Below are 20,276 nucleotides of genomic sequence, written 5' to 3'. Positions count from 1 at the left end.
ACTATACACTACACTATACACTACACTACACACTACACACTACTATACACTACACTATACACTACACTACACACTACTATACACTACACACTACTATACACTACACTATACACTACTACACACTGCACTACACACTACACTACACACTACACTTAAATCAGTGAAACCTGAACCAGCCCCCCCCCCGACTAAGTGGTCCCCAACACGCGGCGGCGGCGGCGAGCGGCGTGGTCACGTGGTCACGTGGGGACCAACAGCCGCGCACTGAACCCACCACGCCCAGTCGCTCTCCTCGACGAGCCCGCGGCGAAAGGGCGCCTGCGGCCTACTGCGCTGGCCGCCTCGAGGCGCGCCTCTCCCGGCAGCCCCGCTAGGCGAGCCCGAGGCTTCGGCCCAAGAGCAGGCCGACATCGCCGGGGCAGTCTGTGAGAGAGGCACGCGAGACGCTGGTGATGATGACGACGACAGTGACACGTTGTTTGTTGTTGTCATTCAAACGTCGTGAAGGAGGAAATAGAGAAACGTCGACACCACGGGGCCCGGATCTCCCCCACTCACACACAGTGCGCTAACAACTGCACCACCACTCCCCACACACACACACGGTGCGCTAACCACTGCACCACCACTCACTCACATACAGTGCGCTAACCACTGGACCACCACTCCCCACTCACACCACGCGACAGCCGAAGTCACGTGCAGAGAAAAATCGATTCAAGGTCAAATAATAAACTCGGATCGATTCCTATTGGGATAACAAGTGAATCGATTGTGGTCAAAAATGGAGCCGATGGAATCGATCCCTAGTGGGACTGCATTGGAATTGACAGTGGTGGTGAGTGCAAGATGGAATCGAATACATTTTCGATTACGTGGGAATCGATTATGGTGATTTGTTCTAATGAAATGGATTCACATTAGGATAACGTAGGAATCGATGTAGCTAGTGATTAGAGCGGATAGAATCGATTCCTATTGGGATACCATGCGAATCGATTGTGATAGAAACGGTGAGCGGTTTGAATCGATTTCTATTGAGATAACATTGTAGTCTATGGGTCTCTGTGTTGTGAGTCTGTCTATGGATCAACCTTCATCATCACCACCCAATATCACCCCCCCCACTACCCCCCCCCCACGCACCCATTTTTATTATTTTATTATTTACCTTCTACGTGACTTTACCGAAAGAACCAAGAAGAAGAAAATAAATCTATATATATAAAATCGCAAATCTGTCTGTGTGTGTGTCTGTGTGTGTGTCTGTGTGTCTGTGTGTGTCTGTGTGTGTGTGTCTGTGTGTCTGTGTGTGTGTCTGTGTGTGTGTGTGTCTGTGTGTGTGTCTGTGTGTGTGTGTGTCGCCGGACCATACGCAGTTTCATTGGACGAAATGTGAGGGATGTGCGAGACGCGATTGGTCCGTTTGGTTTTCCACGACGGTTGCCGCTGGCAACGGGTAGCGACGCATTCGCCGCGGGGTGGACGCCATTTTTAATTCCCGTTAAAAATATGCGCATTAACACGCGACTCTGAGGTAAATTCATCAAAGTTTCACGTCCTCTTCACTCCCCCCCCACCCCAATGTGTGCATTACTATTATAGGGTCGGTAGATAATAAAATTATAGCGATTAGACAGTATTATTGTAGCGCGGGGGGGGGGGGGGTAGCAGCCCATCTGTGTATATATGTAAGGTTATTAAGAAACATATTTTTCACCCGGCAACGCCGGGTACTTATGCTAGTAAAATATAAAAATGTAATAAAAGACAAAAAAAATAAATTAACAAATAAATAATAATGCCCCCGTTGACAGGAAGAGGGAAAAAAATCCCCTCCCCCCACAATTTGGCGCCCTTTGCACGACGCGACCCGGTGAGCAGCTCAGTTCTAGCGGCGTGAACACGCGGGGCGCATCGTGGGTGATCACCATCAACATCAACAACATCATCATCAACAACATTAACTACATCATCATCAACATCATCAACATCATCATCAACAACATCATCATCAACATCATCATCAACACCATCATCATCAACAACATCATCAACATCATCAACAACATCATCAACAACATCATCACCAACAACATCATCAACATCATCATCAACACCATCATCATCAACAACATCATCAACATCATCAACAACATCATCATCACCAACATCATCATCATCAACAACATCATCAACAACATCATCATCAACAACATCATCATCACCACCACCACCATCACTATCACCACCACCATCACCACCATCACCACCACCACCATCATCACCATCATCACCACCATCACCACCACCACCATCATCACCATCATCACCATCATCATCACCACCACCACCATCATCACCACCACCACCACCATCATCACCATCATCACCATAACCACCATCATTACCACCACAACCATCACCACCACCACCTCCACCTCAACCACCATCACCAGCATCACCACCATCACCACCATCACCGCCACCACCATCACCGCCCACCACCATCACCGCCACCACCATCACCGCCACCACCATCATCACCACCATCATCACCATCATCACCACCATCATCAACCACCACCATCATCACCACCATCACCGCCACCACCATCATCACCACCATCATCACCACCATCATCACCACCACCATCATCACCACCATCATCACCATCACCACCATCATCACCATCACCACCATCACCATCACCACCATCACCACCATCACCGCCACCACCATCACCGCCACCACCATCACCGCCACCATCATCACCACCATCATCACCACCATCATCACCACCACCATCATCACCACCATCATCACCATCACCACCATCATCACCATCACCATCACCCGCCACCACCATCATCACCACCATCATCACCACCATCATCACCACCACCATCATCACCACCATCATCACCATCACCACCATCATCACCATCACCACCATCACCATCACCACCATCACCACCATCACCGCCACCACCATCATCACCACCATCACCACCATCACCACCATCACCATCACCACCATCATCACCATCACCACCACCATCATCACCACCATCATCACCATCACCACCATCACCGCCACCACCATCACCGCCACCACCATCATCACCACCATCATCACCACCATCATCACCACCACCATCATCACCACCATCATCACCATCACCACCATCATCACCATCACCACCATCACCATCACCACCATCACCACCATCACCGCCACCACCATCACCGCCACCACCATCACCGCCACCACCATCACCGCCACCACCATCATCACCACCATCATCACCATCATCACCACCATCATCACCACCACCATCATCACCACCATCACCGCCACCACCATCATCACCACCATCATCACCACCATCATCACCACCACCATCATCACCACCATCATCACCATCACCACCATCATCACCATCACCACCATCACCATCACCACCATCATCACCATCACCACCACCATCACCACCACTCGCCTTCTCTCTGTGTCTCTCTCGCTCCGCACCTCAATCCACTCCCTCCACTCGCCCTCACACCAACAAACTCCCCCCCCCCACAAGTAGCCACGTGACTGCCCCTCCCCCCATCACGTGACTGCCCCTCCCCCCCCATCACGTAACTGCCCCTCCCCCCCATCACGTGACTGCCCCTCCCCCCCATCACGTAACTGCCCCTCCCCCCATCACGTGACTGCCCCTCCCCCCCATCACGTAACTGCCCCTCCCCCCCATCACGTGACTGCCCCTCCCCCCCATCACGTGACCCGCCCTCCGCCAATCCCCCCCCTCCAGCCCTCCACTCCCCCTCATCCATCTACCCCCCCCCATCCCTCCACCCCCCCATCCACCCCCCCATCCACCCCCCCTCCACAGGCTGAGAGTGACGCGTGGCGGGAAGAAGACAAGAGACCCCCACGCGCTTGGCATGCGAGAGGTGGCGGGATCGATTCCCGCATCTCCCAAGGTCAATATATTTTTTTTAAATCAAATTTTAAATGGGGGTTAAATTTGACCCAGCGTCTTCCGGAAGACTCTGACAGCACGCACCGCACGTACACACGTACACGTGTGTGTACGTGTGTACGTGTACGTGTGGTCATAATACAACAACAACAACCGCCATTCGCCACTAAGTGGCGGTGACGTCACCACGATGCTTGTGCCAGGCCAAGTGCACCTTGAGGCCACGTGAAGTGTCGAAAGCCCGCTGGCAGGAGGTCACGGGGCAGACCCAGGTGCCACGGGTCGACTGACCGAGATGACCGAGATGACTGGCTGATGCACCACCTGTGCCCCCTACTGTGCCAACTTGCTGTGCTTTAGCCACCCGGCGCTCCGCTCGTTGTTGTGAGCGTCGCTCCTCCGCCCTCCGTTGTAATAATACACACACGTACACACACACACATGTGTTCTTTCGGTAAAGTCACGTAGAATGGAAATAATAAAATAATCAAAATAAAACAAAATTATTCTTTTATTATACAAAAAATAATGATTTTATTATGTTTTATTTTTATTATTAAAATAATAAAAATTTAATAAAAATAAAGCATAATAAAATAATAATAAAGTAAGTATTTTATTATACGTTTGAAATTTTTTATTTTATTTTTTTCTACGTGACTTTACCGAACGAACCAAGAAGATGACACACGCAGCTTGCACGCTACCAACGACACTAGGACCCTCTCGATGCTACAGAGACATCAGCGCACCTGGTCGCGTGCTCACGCCACTTAATATGTTCAATTCTCCCATGTTTAGGTCGCCGGATCGATGCCCGCCTCCTCCACGGGGAATATTTTTTTAAATAAAATTTTAAATGTAACGTCCATCGTTATTGTTGGGGACATGTTCACATTGGTGAAACAGCTTTAGAAGACGATGACCTCTCGTCGCCCTCAATTTTGAATTAAGATTTGCAGTTTACTAAACCCGCATCTTAGTTGATGTAAAAGTGCGGCGCGAGTTGCTCGCTGCGCTGAAGACTCCCGCCTCTGGGCGGCAGGCGGCGCTCGTGAGAACGCGAGAGGCGCCAGCTGAGAGCTGCACCCCGAGGAAGCGTCTTGGCGGCTTGTTGTTGTTGTCGCACTGAAACACGTTCATTAGCTTCAGCGCAATCGCTTCTCTGCTCGTGAATGTAAAAACGGAGTTTCCTTTTTGAAAAATGTTGTTTGCGTGGAGGATGCGGGGATCGAACCCGCGACCTCCCGCGCGCTGAACGAGCAGCGCCCCCATCTCAGCTGCTGCCCCAGACACGAGGAGTGGAGCGAGATTTCGGTAAAATCACGTGGAAAGAAAATAGATTTGATGATAAAAAAAAAATATTAAACTCTTTAATTCCTGCAGTAATCAAGCTACCTGGGGTAGCTTTGTCTGTGTGTGGTGTGTAGTACATAGACACTGCTGCTGCTACTCGCCATGAACGGCACTTGCCCCTACAGCCTGCTAGAGGCTACCTGAGGGAGCTTTGTCTGTGCGTGGTGTGTGTAGTACATAGACCTCCTCCTCATGCACCTAGCCTGGCACAGCAGTACAACCCATGGCACCTGCAGGGTCTGTCCCGTGACCTCCTCCTCATGCACCTAGCCTGGCACAGCAGTACGACCCACGGCACCTGCAGGGTCTGTCCCGTGACCTGCTCCTCATGCACCTAGCCTGACGTCACTACTCCCGAGGCGAGTGTGACATGACGTCACTGCTCCCGAGGCGAGTGTGACATGACGTCATCACTCTACCCCTCAACACGTGTTAGCCACGTGCGCTGAACCTGCTTCGCAGCGTACAGGAGCCGAGGGCCAATGACGAGCACACACCCGTGTGTCTCTCTCTCTCTCCGTGTCTCTCTCCGTGTCTCCCCGTGTCTCTCTCCGTGTCTCTCTCCGTGTCTCTCTCCGTGTCTCTCTCCGTGTCTCTCTCCGTGTCTCTCTCCGTGTCTCTCTCTCTCCGTGTCTCTCTCCGTGTCTCTCCCCGTGTCTCTCTCCGTGTCTCTCTCCGTGTCTCTTCCACCACCACCAGCACCACCACAGGGTTCTCCTTGGGAGAGGACAGAGCGAGGTCGCGCTCTGGGTTCACGATGGCTGGCTGGAGGCAGCTTCAAGTCCAGCTGCTGCTGCTGATGCTGATGGACGTGAGCGGACGGCCTCACCCATCACGTACGAGCCTCTGTCTTGTTTTACAAACCACTCACTCTTGTTATTTTAGTTCACCAGGTAAGGCGCCCACTGAGATTTTGAGGGGGGTCGGGAGGAGTTGGTTGGGGGGGGGCCCTTTGTGCTGCACTGCCAAGGCATCGCATTCACACACAGATACAGTCTATAATGTAGACTGTCTACACACAGATAGTCTCTAATGTAGACTGTGCACACAGATACAGTCAATAATGTAGACTGTCCACACATATATACAGTCTATAATGTAGACTGCACACACATATACAGTCTATAATGTAGACTGCACACACATCGTGTGATGGCTGCGGTGCTATGAAAATGTCTCGATAATTTGCATCGCAAAGTCGAAGCACACCCGAGTTGCCGACGGGCGGTCAACGTTTGGCGAGATGGCATTTTGTAGGCAGCAATGGTTATCGATCTGTGTGTGTGTGTGGGGAGTGGTGGTGCAGTGGTTATCGATCTGTGTGTGTGGGGAGTGGTGGTGCAGTGGTTAGCGCGATCTGTGTGTGTGGGGAGTGGTGGTGCAGTGGTTAGCGCGATCTGTGTGTGAGTGTGGGGAGTGGTGGTGCAGTGGTTAGCGCGATCTGTGTGTGAGTGTGGGGAGTGGTGGTGCAGTGGTTAGCACACTGTGTGTGTGTGTGTGGGGGGGAGTGGTGGTGTAGTGGTTAGCGATCTGTGTGTGGGTGGTTGGGTGAGTAGGTGAGTGGGTGAGTGGGTGAGTAGGTGAGTGGGTGAGTGGGTGAGTAGGTGAGTGGGTGAGTGGGTGAGTAGGTGAGTAGGTGAGTGGGTGAGTGGGTGAGTGTCTCTCTCCCCGTGTGTCTCCCAAGCAGCTCCTCCCATCTCTGTGTGGATCACGGCAGAAATCGAGCGAAACCTTGTCGTTTTTATCTGCACGGTGTCGAGAAATCCGGAGGATGCCGAGATAGAGTTTAGCAACCCTCACGGGAAGACATACTACTTCCAGAACCACCGAGGTGAGCGGCAAGCACTGTCTCTGTCCCTCTGTCTCTCTCTCTGTCTCTGTCGCTGTGTCTCTCTCTCTCTCTTTGTCTCTCTATCCCGACGTCTCTCTCTCTCTGTCCCTCTGTCTTTCTGTCTGTGTTTGTCTCCCTCTCTCTCTCTATATCCCCATGTCTCTCTCTGTCTCCCCGTGTCTCCCCGTGTCCCCCCGTGTCCCAGCCTACGATGACCCGCGTGTCTACATTATAAGATGGAGCTACACCGCTGCGGACCTCCTCCTCTCCCAACCCACCCCGCGGGACCAGGGGCACTACAGCTGCTCCCTCTCCAGCCCAGACAGCCCCAGGGCCAGCGTCTGGCTCGCCGTCAGCGGTGAGAGACGCTCACCTCACCACCTCTCTACCTCAGACACACACACACAGACACACACACACAAAGACACACACACACACAGACACACACACAGACACAAAGACACACAAAGACACACACACAAAGACACACACACAAAGACACACACACACACAAAGACACACACACACACACAAAGACACACACACAAAGACACACACAACAACAACCGCCATTCGCCACTAAGTGGCGGTGACGTCACCACGACGTTTGTGCCAGGCCAAGTGCACCTTGAGGCCACGTGAAGAGTCAAACGCCCGCTGGCAGGAGGTCACGGGGCAGACCCAGCAGGTGCCACGGGTCGACTGACCGAGATGACCGAGATGACTGGCTGATGCACCACCTGTGCCCCCTACTGTACCAACTTGCCGTGCTTTAGCCACCCGGCGCTCCGCTCGTTGTTGTGAGCGTCGCTCCTCCGCCCTCCGTTGTTGTTGGAGGGCGACTGCCTCCAACTGCCCAGTAGCGTCCTTCACGAGCCTCCTCCACTGAGGCCGATCTTGACACCGCTGGTACCAGTCATCGGCAAGTCCACTCAGCTCCACGTCCTCCTGTACCACATCACTCCATCTCTTCTCTAGCCCGTGCCGCGCCCTTTTAGCCCCCTCGATCCGGCCGAACAAAAGCTGTTTAGGCATGCGGTAGCTGGGCATGCGGGCTACATGACCCAGCCAACGCAGCCTTGCCTGCCGGAGGAGCTCACCGATGGGACTTTGCCCAGATCTTTCAAGGATTTGTGAGCTCCTCACACAATCCAGCCTGGTTAAACCCAGGATGGATCATAGGCAGGCCAGCCTAAATGTTTCCAACCGGCGAAGATGCTCCATTAGGGGGGTCCACGTTTCACAAGCGTAGAGAAGGGAGGGAATTTAACACGTAGGCTTTCGCGACCAATGTTATTCATAATCAACGTTTTTGGGTTTAGATCGCGTTATTTATAAATGTGTCGTAACCCTCCACCACCCGACACGGCCAATCAGTAAAAATGTGTCACGTTGACAAAAGACAAATAGTTCACTGCTTTAGCCCACCGGTGTGTTGAAGCCACAACATTTACAATTTGAGTACGACGTTTCGCTGGTAATTGCATCCAGCATCATCGGGCAATAACGCGATCTAAACCCAAAAACGTTGATTATGAAGGGAGGGAATGACCGTGGCCGAGAAGACCTGAAGCTTCGTGCGGAGCGACAGACCAGGTAGCTTCCACACAGCGTTACGCAACCGATGAAAAGATATTGCCGCTCGACTGATTCGGAGTGAGACCTCTGCTGATAAACTGGAGCCGGTCATAAGCACACTGCCCAGGTATGGGAAACTCTCCACTCTCTCCACAACTGCCCCATCACCGATTGGGAGTTGTGGGGGTTGAGTGTCCGATGGTACAAAATACCCAGGCAGGTGCTTAGTTTTGGTGGGGCTGATGGTAAGGCCCCACCTCTTAGTGGCACGCTCCAGTCTCAGCAGCAGCGTCTCCAACTCCTCTTCTGAATGAGCAGCTATTACCAAATCATCGGCATACATAACGTGGTTGACCAATAGGGAGCCATCCCTTGATCGCACCCGGGCGTCGATCAGCCTCCCATTATATCTGTACCAAATGGAAATTCCCCCGGTACAGCTATTGAAGGCTTCACGAACTACGCAGTCGAAATAGATGTTAAATAATGTGGGAGCCAGAGGACATCCCTGTCGCACCCCAAGGTGTACAGGGAAAGGCTCCGACTCCCGGCCACGTAGTTTTACCCGGGCCCGCTCACCATCATGAAGGTCCTTAATGATCGTGAGCAGAGGGTCAGGGACTCCGAAAGCATGAAGAACAACCCAGAGCCCAGGCCTACTGATGGTATCATAGGCCTTGACCAGGTCAATAAAGCAGAGATGTAGGTCTTGTTGGAATTCCCTACACCTCTGCTGTAGCAGACGGACAGAAAATATGGCATCTGTACAGGACCGCCCTTTCCTGGAACCACATTGGGGTTCCGCAAGCCTCTACTCAGTGTGCCTAGCAAGGCGATGTTGAATAATCCTTGCCAGGACCTTTCCCGGCACACTGAGGAGTGAGATGCCCCTGTAGTTGTTACAGTCTGTGCGGTCCCCCTTCTTAAAGAGGGGGACCACCAGGGCATCCTTCCAATCCTGCGGTACCCGTCCAGCGGTTCAGACTGTTGTTATGATGTCATATAGGGCAGTCTGTGCACAAGCGCCACCCTCCCTCAGCATTTCGCTTGGGAGATCATCTCTGCCCGGTGCCTTTCCTGGTCTCAGACTCCGGATCGCCTTCAGTACTTCCTCAACAGATGGCACCTCAGCCAGCCACTCACAGGGTGTTACTTCTTCCAATATTTGAGGCACCGAAGCCTCAGCAGGGTTATTCCCACTTTGTGCCATGATGTTTTCCTGGCTGAGAGATTTTCCCTCCCCCAGGACCTCACAGAAATGCTCAGCAAATCTGCAAACCTGTTCCTGGGGGTCGGAGATTGGATCACCGTTTTTTCCCCTAATGATGGTAATAGGTGTGGCGCTGCAGGTTACTTTTTTGATGGAGTTAAATAGTGATTTGTGATCGCGGGCCACTGAGGCAGATTCCATCTCCTCAGCAACCCGCGACCACCACCCATCCTTGCAGCGCCTCACGGCTCTCCGAACCTCCGAGCGAAGGCTGCGGTACACCTCCTCATTCTCTGACGTGGGATGCTGTAGCCGATGAGAGTGGGCCTGTCGCTTTTTCTCAACTATCCTGAACATCTCCTCTGTCAGCCAGGGTTTCTGGGGAGGTCTGGACCACGTACCCAAAGCAGCCATTGCAGCTGCATGAGTCACAGTCTTAAATCTCGCCCATTTATCCTCGACATCAGGTGGAGTGGGGGACGATGCCAACCCCAGCTGCAAGCGATGATGAAATTCTCGCTTGCAACTTTCATCAGCTGAGACCAGGCCACTTTTGGTTGGAATGGGATCCTGGGTGTACACCCACCACCGGAGTGGAAGAATGGCAGGCGCATCTTACAGATGACTAGTCGATGGTCAGAGGGCAGATCAGCTCCACGGTAGGTCCTGGTGTCAAGGACATGGGCTCGCATCCGCTGGTCCGTCACTATGTAGTCCAGCAGATGTTCTTGCTTGGATCCGGCATGGCGTCTGTGACCACCATGGTGTCTGTGACCACCACAGTGGCTAAACAGGGGCTCTGGACGGGTGCGAAGGGCTGGTAACCCCTCCACCTTCAATGAATTACCACGAAACCACGAATTAAACATAAACAAGACACACACACAAAGACACACAAAAACACACACACACAAAGACACACACACAAAGACACACACACACACAAAGACACACACACAGAGACACACAGAGACACACACACAGATGGACACAGACACACATTTTAAAAGACACACAGACACACACAAAGACACGCTGGGACACACAGACAACAACCGCCATTCGCCACTAATTTCCCGTCTCTTCCTGCTCTCGCAGCCAAAACCACCACCACCGCTGCCACAACCACCACCACCCCCTACACCACCACCACCACCCCCCCCACCACCACCCCCACCACCACCACCCCCCCCACCACCACCCCCCCCACCACCACCCTGCCCACCTCCCTGCCCACCTCCCCACGCCCGCCCGCGGTGTCTGCGGGCGGCAAGGCGACGCTCTCCGCCAGCGGCGTGAGCTCCTCCACCTCCTGCCGCCTGCGCTCGCTGGCGCCCTTCCTCCTCCTGGCGAACGCCGCCGCCAGCGCTCCGTGCGCCCCACGCGGCGGGGAAGATGGAGCGGCACGAAGAGGTGGAGGAGGTGAGGAGGAGGTGTTAGTGGAGGAGGTGGAGGAGGAGGTGGAGGAGGTGGAGTAGGTGGAGGAGGTGGAGGAGGAGGTGGAGGAGGTGAGGAGGAGGTGTAAGTGGAGGTGGAGGAGGAGGAGGTGGAGGAGGAGGAGGTGGAGGAGGTGAGGAGGAGGTGGAGGAGGAGGTGGAGGAGGTGGAGGAGAAGGGGGAGGAGGTAGAGGAGGTGGTGTAAGGGGTGTAATCGGAGGAGGTGGAGGATGAGGAGTTAAGAGGTGCATGTCTAATCGAGTGTTGACGTTATTTCACCAATATCTTTAAGGACGCTATTGCTGATAACAATTCGTCTACAAGTGCCAGGTGACGTGTCCTCCTCTGTCAACCAACACGATTGCAACTTGTATCGCACGTGGGTGCACGCACTTGCATCGTCGTCGTCATCATCAGGACCGTCTGCTGTCGGCGGCACTGCTTGGTAAGGACAGTCGCTAGCGCCGTGTGACTAGCGGCACCCCGGGATGGTGAAGACGCAGACGACGACGATGACGGACTTGAGCAGCCACGACGGAGGGCCCCCCTCTCATGGTGTGGTTCCCGGGGACTTCCCCTGCTGTGAACTTCCCCCTTTAGAGGTCCCCCGGTCGTCTACACCGTGGCCTGCTGACGCGAGGACTCACGCACAGCGCAGTTACCCTTCTCCGCCAGCAGCCGGCGCTATGCCCCTACAATAGCATCAACAGTAACAACAATAACATCAACAGTAACAACAATAGCATCAACAATAGCATCAACAGTAACAACAATAACATCAACAGTAACAACAATAGCATCAACAATAACAACAATAACATCAACAGTAACAACAATAGCATCAACAATAGCATCATTAATAGCATCAACAGTAACAACAATAACATCAACAGTAACAACAATAGCATCAACAATAACAACAATAACATCAACAGTAACAACAATAGCATCAACAATAGCATCAACAATAACATCAACAATAACATCAACAATAACATCAACAACATCAACAATAACATCAACAATAGCATCAACAACATCAACAATAGCGTCAACAACATCAACAATAACATCAACAACATCAACAATAACATCAACAATAGCATCAACAATAACATCAACAATAGCATCAACAATAACATCAACAATAGCATCAACAATAACATCAACAACATCAACAATAACATCAACAATAGCATCAACAATAACATCAACAGTAACCTTAAATTTGGAGCTTTCGTGACTGCAGGAATTACTCTTTGGTTATTTCGGTAAAGTCACATATAAAGATAAAATAATAAATTAAATAATAGCATACGACGTTTCGATTGCAACACAAGCAATCATCATCAGGTATAAATGAAATAGCAACAGAAAATCTAACCAGAAAACTATAGACAGACACACAAGCAGACAGACATCACCAAGATACACAGAGAGAGCAACACAGGCACAGAGAGGGGGATCGTCTCCGTGGGGTGGCTACCCCACGGAGACGATCCCACACAGACACCCACAGAGACATAGACACCCACAGAGACCCGTAGACACCAGCAGACACGCACAGACACACACAGACACATAGACACCCACAGAGACACATAGACACCCACAGAGACCCGTAGACACCAGCAGACACGCACAGACACACACAGACACATAGACACCCACAGAGACACATAGACACCCACAGAGACCCGTAGACACCAGCAGACACGCACAGACACACACAGACACATAGACACCCACAGAGACACATAGACACCCACAGAGACCCGTAGACACCAGCAGACACGCACAGACACACACAGACACATAGACACCCACAGACATAGACACCCACAGAGACCCGTAGACACCAGCAGACACGCACAGACACACACAGAGACATAGACACCCACAGAGACCCGTAGACACCAGCAGACATGCACAGACACACACAGACACATAGACACCCACAGAGACATAGACACCCACAGAGACCCGTAGACACCAGCAGACACGCACAGACACACACAGACACATAGAGACCCACAGAGACACATAGACACCCACAGAGACCCGTAGACACCAGCAGACACGCACAGAGACCCATAGAGACACCCATAGATTATGGGTGTCTCTGTGGGCCTCTGTGCGTGTATATGGGTTTATGTGAGTCTCTGTGCGTGTCTATTGGTCTCTATAGATCTTTGTGGGTCTCTGTGGGTGTCTATGGGTCTCTTTGGGTCTCTGTGGGTGTCTATGGGTGTCTGTGGGTGTCTCTTTGATGACGATCAAGATGTCCCCCTCCTCAGTGGAGCTGATGTCATTTTTTTTATCACTTCTGACAAAGAGCGTCAGAGTGGGGCTTGGTCAATACGAAAACAAAGTTTGAGTTTTAGTTTTTATATTTAGCTTAGTTTACTCTCTCTCCCATATCTCTCTCTTCCTGTGTCTCTCTCTCCCATGTCTCTCTCCCCGTGTCTCTCTCCCCGTGTCGCTCTCCCCGTGTCTCTCTCTCCCCGTGTCTCTCCCATGCAGCTGCTCCACTCTCTGTGTGGGCCACGGGAGACACGGTGTCCAAGGGAGACACGGCCACGCTACGCTGCACCGTGTCAGACAATCCGGACTCAGACTCAATTCAGTGGAGCAACCCTCAAGGTCACACACTCTACTTCGAGAGCGTCAAGGGTGAGCGACAAGCGCTGTCTCTGTCTCTCTCTGTCTCTCTCTGTCTCTCTCTGTCTCTGTCTCTCTCTGTCTTTCTCTGTCTCTGTTTCTCTCTGTCTCTCTCTCTGTCTCTCTCTGTCTCTGTCTCTCTCTGTCTCTCTCTGTCTCTGTCTGTCTCTCTCTGTCTCTCTCTGTCTCTCTCTGTCTCTCTCTCTGTGTCTCCCTGTCTCCCCGTGTCTCAGCCCACATGGACCCACGTGTCTCTCTGTCTGTCTCTGTCTCTCTGCGTCTCTCTCTGTCTCTGTGTCTCTCTCTGTGTCTCTCTGTCTCTGTGTCTCCGTGTCTTAGCCCACACAGACCCGCGTGTCTCTCTGCTGCACTGGAGCTCCACCAGGATGGACATCACCATCTCGCGCGTCACCTCGCGGGACCAGGGGCTCTACAGCTGCTCCCTCTTCAGCCTGGGGACCCCCACGGCGTACGCGTCACTCACCGTCAGAGGTGAGCGATGCTCACCTCGCCACTCTTGTGTCTGTGTCGTTTTCGACAATGTACACTAAGAATGTCTCTCATCATTTTTTTGAATAAGTTTGATCCGGATGCAGCGCGGGGGCTTGGAGGGGGGTCACCCCTCACACCCCGCTGAACCCTTGCCTCACCACACACCGAGTCTCCCCGTGTCTCTCTCTCTCTGACCGTGTCTATCTCACCGTGTCTCTGTATTTCACCATGTCTCCCCGTGTCTCACCGTGTCTCCCCGTGTCTCTCTCACCGTGTTTCCCCGTGTCTCTCTCACCGTGTCTCTCACCGTGTCTCTGTATTTCACCATGTCTCCCCGTGTCTCACCATGTCTCCCCGTGTCTCCCCGTGTCTCTCTCTCTCACCGGGTCTCTCTCTCTCACCGGGTCTCCCCGTGACTCTCTATCTCACCACATCTCCCCGTATCTCCTCGTGTCTCTGTATCTCACCATGTCTCCCCGTGTCTCACCGTGTCTGTTTATCTCACCCCGTGTCTCCCCGTGTCTCCCCGTGTCTCTCTCTCTCCCCGTGTCTCTCTCCCCGTGTGTCTCTCTCCCCGTGTCTCTCTCCCCGTGTGTCTCTCTCCCCGTGTCTCTCTCCCCGTGTGTCTCTCTCCCCGTGTGTCTCTCTCCCCCGTGTCTCTCTCCCGTGTGTCTCTCTCCCCGTGTGTCTCTCTCCCCGTGTGTCTCTCTCCCCGTGTGTCTCTCTCCCTGTGTCTCTCCTCCGTGTTCTCTCTCCCCGTGTCTCTCTCCCCGTGTGTCTCTCTCCCCATGTCTCTCTCTCTCCCTGTGTCTCTCTCCCCGTGTGTCTCTCTCCCCGTGTCTCTCTCCCCGTGTGTCTCTCTCCCCGTGTCTCTCTCCCCGTGTCTCTCTCCCCGTGTCTCTCTCCCGTGTGTCTCTCTCCCTGTGTCTCTCTCCCCGTGTCTCTCTCCCCATGTGTCTCTCTCCCCATGTCTCTCTCCCCGTGTCTCTCTCTCCCCGTGTCTCTCTCCCCGTGTGTCTCTCTCCCTGTGTCTCTCTCCCCGTGTCTCTCTCCCCGTGTCTCTCTCTCCCCGTGTCTCTCTCCCCGTGTCTCTCTCCCCGTGTCTCTCTCCCCGTGTCTCTCTCCCCGTGTCTCTCTCTCCCCGTGTCTCTCTCCCCGTGTCTCTCTCTCCCCGTGTCTCTCTCCCCGTGTCTCTCTCCCCGTGTGTCTCTCTCCCTGTGTCTCTCTCCCCGTGTCTCTCTCTCCCCGTGTCTCTCTCCCCGTGTGTCTCTCTCCCCGTGTCTCTCTCCCCATGTCTCTCCCCGTGTCTTTCTCCCCGTGTCTCTCTCCCTGTGTGTCTCTCTCTCCCCGTGTCTCTCTCCCCGTGTCTCTCTCCCCGTGTCTCTCTCCCCGTGTGTCTCTCTCCCTGTGTCTCTCTCCCCGTGTCTCTCTCCCCATGTGTCTCTCTCCCCATGTCTCTCTCCCCGTGTCTCTCTCTCCCCGTGTCTCTCTCCCTGTGTGTCTCTCTCCCTGTGTCTCTCTCCCCGTGTCTCTCTCCCGTGTCTCTCTCTCCCCGTGTCTCTCTCCCCGTGTCTCTCTCTCCCCGTGTCTCTCTCCCCGTGTGTCTCTCTCCCTGTGTCTCTCTCCCCGTGTCTCTCTCTCCCCGTGTCTCTCTCCCCGTGTGTCCCTCTCCCCGTGTCTCTCTCCCCGTGTCTCTCTCCCCATGTCTCTCCCCGTGTCTTTCTCCCCGTGTCTCTCTCCCTGTGTGTCTCTCTCTCCCTGTGTCTCTCCCCGTGTGTCTCTCTCCCCGTGTCTCTCCCCCCGTGTGTCTCTCTCCCCGTGTCTCTCTCCCCATGTGTCTCTCTCCCCGTGTCTCTCTCCCCGTGTCTCTCTCCCCGTGTCTCTCTCCCCGTGTCTCTCTTTTCCCGTGTCTCTCCCGTGCAGCTGCTCCGCTCTCTGTGTGGGCCACGGGAGACACGGTGTCCGAGGGAGACACGGCCACGCTACGCTGCACGGTGTCAGACAATCCGGACTCAGACCCAATCCAGTGGAGCAACCCTCACGGTCACACACTCTACTTCGAGAGCGTCAAGGGTGAGAGCAAACACCATCTCTGTCTATCTCTGTCTCTCTCTCTCTGTCTCTCTCTCTGTGTCTCCCTGTCTCCCCGTGTCTCAGCCCACATGGACCCGCGTGTCTCTCTGTCTGTCTGTGTCTCTCTGTGTCTCTCTCTCTGTGTCTCTCTGTCTGTGTCTCTCTGTGTCTCTCTCTCTGTGTCTCTCTTTCTCTGTGTCTCTCTGTCTCTGTGTCTCTCTCTGTGTCTCTCTCTCTCTCTGTGTCTCTCTGTCTCTGTGTCTCTCTCTGTGTCTCTCTGTCTCTGTGTCTCTCTGTCTCTGTGTCTCCGTGTCTCAGCCCTCATGGACCCGCGTGTCTCTCTGCTGCACTGGAGCTCCACCCGGCTGGACGTCACCATCTCGCGCGTCTCCACGCGGGACCAGGGGCTCTACAGCTGCTCCCTCTTCAGCCTGGGGACCCCCACTGCGTACGCGTCGCTCACCGTCAGAGGTGAGCGACGCTCACCTCGCCACTCTTGTATCCGTGTCGTTTTCGACAATGTACACTAAGAATGACTCTGATAATTTTTTTTGAATAAGTTTGATCCGGATGCAGCGCGGGGGCTTGGACGGGGGTCACCCCTCACACCCCGCTGAACCCTTGCCTCACCACACACCGAGTCTCCCCGTGTCTCTCTCTCTCTCACCGTGTCTCTGTATTTCACCATGTCTCCCCGTGTCTCACCGTGTCTCCCCGTGTCTCTCTCTCTCACCGTGTCTCCCCGTTGCTCCCCATGTCTCCCCGTGTCTCTCTGTCTCACCGTGTCTCCCCGTGTCTCCCCGTGTCTCTCTCACCGTGTCTCTGTATCTCACCATGTCTCACCGTGTCTCTCTCTCTCACCGTGTCTCCCCGTGTCTCCCCGTGTCTCCCCGTGTCTCTCTGTCTCACCGTGTCTCCCCGTGTCTCCCCGTGTCTCTCTCACCGTGTCTCTGTATCTCACCATGTCTCACCATGTCTCACCGTGTCTCACCATGTCTCTACGTCTTCCCATGTCTCACCGTGTCTGTTTATCTCACCCCGTGTCTAACCGTGTCTCCCCGTGTCTCTCTCTCACCATCTCTAACCGTGTCTCCCTGTGTCTGTGTAGACAGCACCACCACCATCACCGTTTCCAAACCACCATCACCGCCGCTGCCGCTGATGATGATGATGGTGTGTGGGATGACTCTGTGCTGGATGGTGGTGCTGGTGTGGGTACTGGGTCTCTGCTGGTTGTTGCCATAGTCCCACCTCTCATCTTCTCCCTCGTCTGCCTCCTCATTGTCCTGGCGAGATCATTCAAAGGGAGACGCAGGAGTGGGACACACGGAGACACACGTGGACTCACAGACACGCAGAGACACACAGAGATTCACGGAGACACACGGAGACACACAGAGATTCACGGAGACACACGGAGACTCACGGAAACACACGGAGACACGCAGAGACACACAGAGATTCACGGAGACACACGGAGACACACAGTAACTCACGGAGACACACATAGACACACAGAGATTCACGGAGACACACGGAGACTCACGGAAACACACAAGAGACACAGACACAGAGACAACAACAACCGCCATTCGCCACTAGGTGGCGGTGACATCACCACGGCGCTTGTGCCAGGCCATGTGCAGGTTGAGGCCACGTGAAGTGTCGAACGCCCGCTGGCAGGAGGTCACGGGGCAGACCCAGGTGCCACGGGTCGACTGACCGAGATGACTGGCTGATACACCATCTGTGCCCCCACTGTGCCAACTTGCTGTGCTTTAGCCACCCGGCGCTCCGCTCGTTGTTGTGAGCGTCGCTCCTCCGCCCTCCGTTGTTGTTGGAGGGCGACTGCCTCCAACACGGAGACACACACAGAGACACACACAGAGACACACACAGAGACACACACGGAGACACACACACGGAGACACACACACGGAGACACACACAGAGACACACACGGAGACACACACGGAGACACACACACTGAGACACGTGGAGACACACGGAGACACATGGAGACACACACACAGAGACTCATGGAGACACACGGAGACACACGGAGACACACACAGAGACACACACAGAGACACACACGGAGACACACACACTGAGACACGTGGAGACACACGGAGACACATGGAGACACACACACAGAGACTCATGGAGACACATGGAGACACACGGAGACACACACAGAGACACACACGGAGACACACACACTGAGACACGTGGAGACACACGGAGACACGTGGAGACACACGGAGACACATGGAGACACACACACAGAGACTCATGGAGACACACAGAGACACACGGAGACACACACAGAGACACACACAGAGACACACACATAGAGACATACACACAGAGACACAGAGACTCACGAAGACACACAGAGACACAGAAATACAGAGACACAGAGACACACACACAGAGACACACGAAGACACACACACAGAAATACGGAGACACACATAGATACACAGAGACACACAGACACAGACACTTACAGAGACTCACAGACACTCACGGAGACACACGGAGACACATGGAGATAGACAGAGACACCAAGAGACACACATAGACACACGGAGACACGGTGAGACGTAGACATTCAGGTAAGAGACGCTGGGAGTTGGTGAGTGCCAACTGCCTGGAATCTACACACTGCCTTGCTCTGTGCTGTGTTGGTAATTGTAGTGTCTCTCTCTGTCTCTCTGTCTCTGTGCCTCCCTTCCTCTCTCTCCCCGTGTAGGCATCTATGTAATTACTGAGAGAAGGAGCGGAGAGAGTATCCCGGATTTGAAGAATGTTACCGAAGAGAAATACACGGGGAGACAGACACAGAATTAGAGACACGGGGAGAGAGACATGGGGAGATAGAGACACGGGGAGAGAGACACACGGGGAGAGAGACACGGGGAGAGAGACACACGGGGAGAGAGACACGGGGAGTGTGGCCATGATGCCAGACAAATAAAACATCAGCAGCGCGTTCTCAGTGTTTTTTTGGTACAGTGTATCGTGTAATGTGTACACTTTACACTACTCTATACACTACACTATACACTACACTATACACTACTCTATACACTACACAGATAAACACAGACAGACACACACAGACACACAGACACAGACAGACACACACACAGACATAGACACACACAGACAGACACAGACATAGACACACACAGACAGACACAGACAGACACAACAACAACAACCGCCATTCGTCACTAAGTGGTGGTGACGTCACCACGACGCTTGTGCCAGGCCAAGTGCACCTTGAGGCCACGTGAAGTGTCGAACGCCCACTGGCAAGAGGTCACGGGGCAGACCCTGCAGGTGCCACGGGTCGACTGACCGAGATGACCGAGATGACTGGCTGATGCACCACCTGTGCCCCCTACTGTACCAACTTGCTGTGCTTTATCCACCCGGCGCTCCGCTCGTTGTTGTGAGCGTCGCTCCTCCGCCCTCCGTTGTTGTTGGAGGGCGACTGCCTCCAACTGCCCAGTAGCGTCCTTCACGAGCCTCCTCCACAGAGGCCGATCTTGACACGCATACACATACGTGCGTGCACACACGCACACACGCACGCCCATACACACGCACGCACAAATCGACACAAAGATCCCCCGTG

The 20,276-nt window shown here is 53.7% G+C and overlaps 1 protein-coding gene across 6 annotated transcripts; it reads left to right on the top strand.

Annotated features, from left to right (window-relative positions):
• The first annotated feature begins 1,481 nt into the window (after window positions 1-1,481).
• Window positions 1,482-19,623, top strand: LOC133362032 (neurotrimin-like). 6 transcript variants are annotated; one of them, XM_061581008.1, is made up of 11 exons: window positions 1,482-1,537; window positions 1,818-1,876; window positions 3,901-3,991; window positions 6,046-6,182; window positions 7,064-7,177; window positions 7,383-7,535; window positions 13,925-14,074; window positions 14,402-14,554; window positions 16,478-16,627; window positions 16,946-17,098; window positions 19,386-19,623. In XM_061581008.1, exons 4-11 carry the CDS (start codon window positions 6,104-6,106, stop codon window positions 19,481-19,483), a joined length of 1,050 nt encoding a protein of 349 aa, XP_061436992.1. In that variant the 5' UTR covers window positions 1,482-1,537; window positions 1,818-1,876; window positions 3,901-3,991; window positions 6,046-6,103; the 3' UTR covers window positions 19,484-19,623. The 6 variants fall into 6 exon arrangements, with proteins under 6 accessions (XP_061436992.1, XP_061436991.1, XP_061436987.1 ...); XM_061581007.1 differs by having other exon boundaries at window positions 7,034-7,177; XM_061581003.1 differs by having other exon boundaries at window positions 7,031-7,177.
• Window positions 19,624-20,276: the final 653 nt, after the last annotated feature.

Source organism: Lethenteron reissneri, unplaced genomic scaffold (assembly GCF_015708825.2).
Source record: "Lethenteron reissneri isolate LAM-NWPU_2019-01 unplaced genomic scaffold, ASM1570882v1 scaffold_1341, whole genome shotgun sequence".
NCBI lineage: Eukaryota > Metazoa > Chordata > Hyperoartia > Petromyzontiformes > Petromyzontidae > Lethenteron > Lethenteron reissneri.
The sequence above is the reverse complement of the archived record's forward strand: the minus strand, read 5'-3'. Positions and strand labels throughout refer to the sequence as shown.

Bases quoted from the DNA above. Each gene is read 5' to 3' on its own strand.
- LOC133362032 (XM_061581003.1), top strand. From the start codon at position 6,104: ATGGCTGGCTGGAGGCAGCTTCAAGTCCAGCTGCTGCTGCTGATGCTG. The intron at 7,536-13,924 runs GTGAGAGACGCT...TCTCCCATGCAG, and splicing joins CGTCTGGCTCGCCGTCAGCG to CTGCTCCACTCTCTGTGTGG. The intron at 14,555-16,477 runs GTGAGCGATGCT...TCTCCCGTGCAG, and splicing joins CGCGTCACTCACCGTCAGAG to CTGCTCCGCTCTCTGTGTGG.